The 7,750-nt window shown below is 52.1% G+C and overlaps 1 protein-coding gene across 1 annotated transcript; it reads right to left on the minus strand.

The window, feature by feature from the left end:
• Window positions 1-5,581: 5,581 nt before the first annotated feature.
• Window positions 5,582-7,290, minus strand: LOC133928984 (uncharacterized acetyltransferase At3g50280-like). Its single transcript, XM_062375543.1, has one exon. It carries the CDS (start codon window positions 7,170-7,172, stop codon window positions 5,694-5,696), a length of 1,479 nt encoding a protein of 492 aa, XP_062231527.1. The 5' UTR covers window positions 7,173-7,290; the 3' UTR covers window positions 5,582-5,693.
• Between the last annotated feature and the right edge of the window lie 460 nt (window positions 7,291-7,750).

Consider the following 7,750-nt stretch of genomic DNA (forward strand, 5'->3'; position numbering starts at 1 on the left):
GAATGATTCTTGGTTCTATCAGTGCACCCCCTCGGGCCTTGAGTGTTTTGAACGCCGCACCGATTAGGGTGTCGCTGTGGCTTTTTAAAAGGCAAAAGTTTGATGGCCTTTCGATCCATTCCCTTGCCTTTCTTCCTCCCATCAGGTCTTCCAGTGCTTAGAGCCCTTTCGTCTCTATCCTATTACGCGCTCCGCTCTGAAGGGTAGGCGGGCCCCAGGTCATGGTGTACTCCCTTCCTTCATCGCCAGAGGGGCTGATGATCTTGGATGACTCGATGGAGGTGGAGTCCCCTCCGCCTCCGGATCTGCCTGCCGAAACACTTCCGGAGGCGGCTTTCGTCGCGGAAGCGCTCGCGAGGTTGGGTTCGGTGCTTGCAAGATTGGAGCCGGCGACCATCAAGCCTCCGCTCTTAGAAGGAAAGCCACCTTCTATTGGCCCTTCTTGCTCTCTCGCCCAAGTGGATCCCTCGGCCGAGGTCATTGATATTTCTAATGACGAGTAGGGGATCGATTGGAACCTTCAGGAGAAGGAGATCGATGAAGAGGAAAAGGTTGAGATGAAGAGGAAGAGAGACCTTTAGGGTGTGCCGGGGTCGGTCATCAGCTCCAATTGGGCCTTTTCCTCGGCCTCCCTTCCTGGCCCTTATGCAGGTCGTCGCCCGATCCCTGGAGCGGTGAGTTGCCGTTCCAAGGAGGGGTATAAGAGGTTTCTTGACTCGTTCAGAGGTAGGTAGATGCGAGAGTTCGACGGACTCTTTCTGTCAACCTCGCGTAAGTTACTTGAGCCAGGGAGGATAGGGAAGGCATGTATTAGGATAGTTGGTCCGATCGGATGTAACTAGTCAGCTTGTAACCCTTCCTTTTTATGAATGGAAAATGTTGAGATTTCATGATGCCCGTGTTTGTCCCATCCCACTTGCTATTCAGATTCTTGGGGTGTAGAACGGATCATAGCACGACAAGCCCGTCGGTGACGACCAGCACTCGACCCAAGCGAGGGTGTGTGGCCTTGTTGTTTGGTGGATCCCGTAATGGTCATTGAGTGTGGTCGCGTTTTGTGGTCGGAGCATTAACCTGTCGGGAGCTCGTTGCCAGTTGGGGAGTCCTGCAAAACAGGGAGTTTGGTTTCTTTTGTTTTTGAATCTTATAACTCACAGGTCGTATTCCACCCTCGTCCGGAAGGCTCTGCAAAATAGAAAAACTGGCCTATTTCCGAGCGACCTTACACATAGAACTTGCGCAATAGGGCGATGTTCCAGGAGTTGTGTAATTCTCGATCATCCTCAATGGCTAACCTGACCGCGCCAGACCAGGTGACATCGACCGCCTTGTAGGGCCCTTCCCACTTAGGGGAGAGCTTGTTCTGACCTGCCCTATTCTGAATTTTTCTAAGGACGAGGTCACCTACAACCAGTGTTTATTCTCGCACCTTCCAATCGTGGTAGTGTCTGAGGCTCTGCTAATATTGGGCGGCTCGAATTAGAGCACGATCGCAAAACTCTTCGATTAGGTTTATGTCATCCTCTCGTCGCGCCACCTGGTCATCATCCAAGTAGTTGCTGACTCAAGGCGACTGGAGGGTGATTTCGGATCAGGCAGTAGCCTCGACCGTTTTCCCATCCTTCTTTTTGAAGCACCGGCGTGTTAGGGTGGTTTGCTCGACCACCAAGACCTCGGGAGGTCCGGCCTTGCGCTTGCTCTTCTTTTCCTTCCGATCGACCCCTTTGGCAGGGGCGGGTCGTTCGGATGCAGGTTGCGGCCTGGTGTTGATCTGTCGATCTCGGGCCTCGGAGGCTTGCGCACTTATCCACGAGATCGAAGAGCTCGGTTGTGCTTTGGATTACCCAGGTGGCTAGCTTCTCGACCATTTTCTAGTCTTTGACCCCCCGTTTAAACCTTATGATTACGGATTCTCCCATGATCCTTGGAATGATGTTCCGGTGTTCAGTGAAACACCGGATGAAGTCTCGCAACGACTCTCCTTGTTGCTGTCAGATTTGATACAGATCGTCCTTGACCCCTAGTCGGGTATAGGTCCCCTGGAAGTTAATGACGAACTAGTCGCACAGATCCTCCCAGAAGTGAACCGACCCACGGGGGAGGTTCATCAGCCAAGACCGGGCGGAACCGGTCAGGGCAGTAGGGAAATAGTTGGCCATGACCTTCCCATAGCCTTCTGCAGCTTGCACCATAGTAGTGTAGATTTGCAAGAACTCTTCCAGGTTGGTAGAGCCATTATACTTCTTGGCTAGGACTGTCGGAACTTGTCCGCCCAGCGCACTTCACGTAACCTGGTAGATAGGGTGTTACACCCTATCCCGTAATAGGGATCCACTCGTTGTTGGGCGGCGACGCACACTCGGTGAGAGAGATGGCGGTCTCGGGGTCCCAGCAAAGGGGTGGAGCCGTCTGATGCCTCCCTGCAGGGGGGAGGCGTGCGGCAGGGCTGCTTGCCCATTTCCTGTTCGCGCTAAGCCCTATCCTCCTGCTCTCTAGTGACCACCTGGCTCTGGATCACGCCCCAGAGGTCACGTTGGTGTAGAGAGTTACATAGGTCGGAGGGTTTGCTGTACTGATGTGGAGGTGTTCCATGAGTACTCCTCGTGGTTGGGGGAGCACATGACCTATTCCACCGTGGGCCCTGTTGTGATCCCTGACAACCATGACCCTCATCAGCCCTTGCGATAGGCGTGGTGGATGTTGAAGTGATCTAGCGCTGGGCGGTCTCGACCAGGAGGGCAAGATCACGCAGCCATGATGCCATAGGAGAGCCCATCGATACAGGTACCGATGGGTGGTTGAGGAGGATCTGTAGGATCTGTAGGTTCTGCGCCAGCATCATGGTCTCGTAGTCGAGACGCTGGGCGCGGAGCGGCGATAAGTCATGAGGTGGGGAGCCCTCGGCGTTTGGGCGGTGCGATGGCCTAGGCGACGATGCCATCGTAGATTGTGCCCTGCGTAGGGGCCCCTCAGGACGGTGCTGGGGATGCGGGGATTGTCTTGAAACACCTTCCTATCCGGCACTAGGCTGGTTTCTCTCTGGGCATAAAGCCAGGGGCCTATCATCGGCGTTTGAGGCATTCGGGCCTTTAGTGCCTCCCGCTGTATTGTACGCCATGTATACCTCGCGCTGGGTCTCGGAGCTCGCGGACTCTGGCTCGGTGTCCCATGCCTGGAGCATTCCGGGTTCATTCGGGTGGTATCCCATGACGAACACCTCGCGACGGCCGGGGTCCTCGGAACGGGACTCAGCCGTTGCCACGGATTCGGCCATGGGTGGCCTGGTCAAGTTTTTTTAAACTTGCTAAAACGACGAAATGCGCCCTCTTACCTGGCGCACCAAATGTCGAGGGTAAATTCTTGACAGTGATTCCGGGGTATGCTGGATAGTGGGCGCGTGGACGATGTTTTAGGAATCGGATGTGTGTGTATGTTCGAAGAAGTAGGGGACACAAGGAGTTATGCAGGTTCGGGACTCCCGGAGGATAATAGCCCTATGTCCTGTTTGTGTTATGAAGGATCTCAGTTGAATTACAGATGATATCTTTTTTCGGGGCCTCTTCCTCCTCCTCCTCATCCCCTTATATATAGCAGGGAGGAGAACTTAAATATAGGTCCAAATAAAAGACCTTTGCTTATCCTAATATCTAACCCAAACCATTATTACAGAGGACCAGGCATGCCCACTTGCTTTGAGGGTCCCATGCAACTTGTGCCATGCGTCGTTGTGTTGGCCTGCAAAGTTCTGCCCCGTAACAATTAATTCTACGGGGCAGAATAAGGTCTTTTTGTGTCGACTCCATCCACTTACCTGGTCTGGCTGCTGATGACATCCCATCCGTAGTCCGCCAGTGTGCCGGCCAGCAAAGTTCTATCCCACAACATTTAATGCTACGGTATGGGACAATGCCTTTCTCCGCCGACCCCGTCCACTTGCCTGGTCGGGCTACCAATAACGTCCCATTCGTTGTGTGCCACCGTGCTGGCCAGCAAAGTTCTATCTCGCAGCATTTAATGCTACAGGACGGGATAATACCTAACTGCACTGTCCATGACTTTGTCCACTAATGCAGGCGTCTGGGAAAGAAAACACTCGAGTGGTTTATCAGAAAAAGCATTTTGAATAGGTTGCATCAAATCTGGCCCCGCGAACAGTGGGGCTGATCGCTGCTATATGCGATGGTGTAGGGAGACTGGTTGTGCTGGTGTTAGACTGGTCGCTATGACCGCACCCTGATCATACGATTGACCAGACCTTGTGTAGTATGCTCCTCTACTTGCTAGGTCCCCTGCGGAGTCTGTTTAGCTAGGATACTCCTTTACTTAATACGTAGACACATATAAATGAAAAATATTTATAATGGTTAAATTTTGTATATGTTTGAATTTTGATTGAATTCAAATTGAATTAAAAGAATAATATCACATGAAATGATAAAAATGCATATAAATAGAGTATTACAAAGGAACTCATTTTTTCAACAAATAACCTAGGACTAAAAATAATTTTAGAAATTATTCCATCACATAAGAAAAAATATTAGTTAATTTTATAGATTTTTAGGTATTTATTTGAGGCACTAACAATGGTTAGAAGTAACAAAAATAGCCTTTATTTGGAGAATTTTAGTTTAAATTGTACATAGGATTTTTAGGTGAATCTAATTAAAATAGGTTGCACATGGATTGTAGAACACGTAAAAAATTTTTTAGAATTTTTAGAGCAACAGAAGACCACTATTGAAATAGAGAAGATGAAAAGAAAAATTAGAGCTCCCGAGTACTGTTTATAACGGATCCACTGTCATCATCCGTTCTATCGTGATAGCGAGCCTCCCACCCGCTCTCTAGATGTGGTGAGTGAGGGGGCAAAAATGACAACGGCAATAACGAGTTGATTGGAGTTGTGTTTTTGTTCCAACTTGCCAAATCTGGCGATGCCAGGCCAGATAGCCAACCCCTTGGAGTTGCTCTTACTCCCACAACCTAAGGTCCCGCATTGTGGACCTACCATTAAAGTACTCAACACGGCGTGGGTAGAGAATCGACCTCACAACCTTATTCACTTGCATAACCTCACCACTACGGATTGTTATTTATTTTGTATGCCACTTAAATTATATGAAATTCATTTCGAAGTTTTCATCTGAAAATTGGACGATATTCATCGGTAATTAGACCCACCAACCTTATCGGCGGGTCAGTAAAATTTTAAAACCGGTAGTGTTAACCGCCATAGTTGTAGTATGCGGTAGCTTACTAGACGTGTTCTATGGCAAATTTTCACTATATATTGATTCTACGATATTGCATGACATATGGATGAGGACAAATCACCTAACTTAGGGCATTTTTTATCGCAATGATAAGTTTGCCCTGACTAACCTTAGACAGTCACAATTTAATAGTTAGTGTTTGGCTGTTGTCATAACTTAGTCTATCTAGCTATTTTCTTAGCATGTTGGTCCACTTGTCCTAAACCGTAATTTTTTACCGAACTTTGTCTAAGGTTGTGACATTACTAACCTTAGACAGCTTAGGCAAAATATGTGACAAAATTAGTTTTAAACCAAAGGTGCCCTTAAATAGCAAAACCGAGATCCCATTGCCTTTTTTCCTGCTGGCGTACAAACCCGATAACTGGCGCTGCGCCGGGGCGCAGCAACATGCCACACATCAGATGCTTCGCTCTGTCACGGTGAAGGGGAGGACACGTTCTGCAAGAACTCGTCGTCCCGGAGGAGGCAAGCCATGGTGTCCGGCGAGAGGCACACCTCGACGTCGACGCTGCCGTCCCCAGCCTGCCCGGGGAACGCCGACATCTTGCCGTCGAACTTGTTCGCGCGGCCGCTCCGTACGGCGAGCGCGCGGCCCCACCCGAAGTCGTTCCCGTCGTACATCGGGAACCGGGGCGAGCTCCCCATCGTCAGCGCCGCGCCGTCGGGGTTGCCCAGTGGAAAGCACCGGGGCGCCGCCTCCCACTCCGCTGCGGCGCGCCGGATCGCGCCATCCTCGTGCGCCACCACTGTCGCGTGCAGCCTGGCCGCCGCCCAGCTCAGGTCGTTGGACGCCAGTTCGGACACAGTCGCCGTCGTCGCTATGCTCTGGATGGCGTTGCCGAAGTAGAGCGGGGAGATCGCCGGGCGCAGGCGGTGGCGGCAGTTCACCGCCATGCGGAACGTCGTTGTCGAGTCGGCAGCCAACAGCCGCCTCGAGCGCGTCACGGCCCTCCATATGTGCGCGCACAGCGATTGGAATGACGAGATCTCACCTCGATCTCCCTGAACCTTGGAGTCATGCACGAGCTTGCCGTTAACCTCGGCGTCTTGACCTGTTCTTTTCCAGCGGTTGGCCGTTGCCTTCAGCTCGCGAATAGCGAGAGCACTGAAGTGAAGGATTCGCTCGCGGAGGGGCGCGTCGGCGTCGAACGTCACGGTCGGGCCCACGCCACCGGGGAACCGGAGGACGGCGGTGGAGTCGCCAAAGAAGTTGCGGCGGAAGTCGGGCTCCCGGACTGGCGCGCCGCGGCACAGCCCCGCCCACGTGTTGAAGAAGTGCCAAAAGGAGGTGCCATCCACGACGGCGTGATTGGCTACGAAGCCGACAAACACGGCGCCGTCGCCGAGCACGGTCAACTGGAAGGATGTGAGCGGGCGGCTGTGGCCGTCGTAGCTCACCGTTCGGTCCATGGGGAACAGGCCGTTCGTGAGCGTGGTTGGCACGTCGGCGTCGGGCACCAGGAAGTCGACGAGCGACAGAGCAGGCGCGACCGCTTGGTAGAACTCGACGGCCGTGTCGTCGTACCGGATCACGATGCTGTCGTCGTGGAGCGTAACAAGCCTGCCGGCGAGGGCAGGGAAGACGTCAAGCGCGCGGGAGAGCGACGCCACGAGTGATGACACAAGTGAGGCCATCGGCACGCCGGGAGGCGGGAAGAAGAGGCCCTTTTGGATGTAGTGGCACGACAGCATCGGCATGTCGGAGACCGAGAGCTTGAGGTCTCTAACCGCCGACGCGCCGACCGGCCGAACGGCCTGCTTGGAAACAACAGAGACGGCCGGCGCCGGCGCGTCCTTACAAACCATTTCATTTGGTGTGATGACCGGGGTGGCGGCGACGAGGACCGAGGCAGCCTCCACTGTGGCGGCATCGGCAGAGATCGGCGGAGCCATCCGCCGATCACTTATCTGGAGCGCTCCGCCGATCACTTATCTGGAGCGATAATGGTGTGTGACTGTGTGGTGATGCGCCGCCAGAAAAGAATGCGTTGGGCATTGCTTGGTTCCCGGCACATTATATAGGCCCGCATGGATATGGCTTAGATTCATGCACCTGCGCGTCTGCAGCAGCACATCACCTGGCTCTAAGATACAATGTATCCAGGTAGCTATCTGATTAATAAACTTGAAAGGAGAATAAGACTGACACAACTTATGCTTAGACTGAAGTTCACAAATCTCATTCTTACAAGAAAAAGGGCGCCAGTAACGCTTTTAGCTGTTAAAATCATGATGAAGAGATGATCAAGATCGTCAGATTGTCTTCGTGACTCGGAAGAGTTCTCTGCGTCATTTCTGAACGATCAAAATAATCACTATATATTTTTTAACCTACTAAGGCCATATTGTGAAGGAGCTTCAACTTACACAGCTTAAGGCCACCCAAAGGATCAGTCTCACCAAACATCTACCGAATAAAATACGAGTTGGTTTTATGTCATCATTCTCGTACTCTCCTCCATCTAATAAAA

Source organism: Phragmites australis, chromosome 9 (assembly GCF_958298935.1).
Source record: "Phragmites australis chromosome 9, lpPhrAust1.1, whole genome shotgun sequence".
NCBI classification, from domain to species: Eukaryota; Viridiplantae; Streptophyta; class Magnoliopsida; order Poales; family Poaceae; genus Phragmites; species Phragmites australis.

What these genes read in the sequence shown, in the direction of transcription:
- LOC133928984 (XM_062375543.1), bottom strand. Translation starts at nt 7,172, where the DNA reads ATGGCTCCGCCGATCTCTGCCGATGCCGCCACAGTGGAGGCTGCCTCG.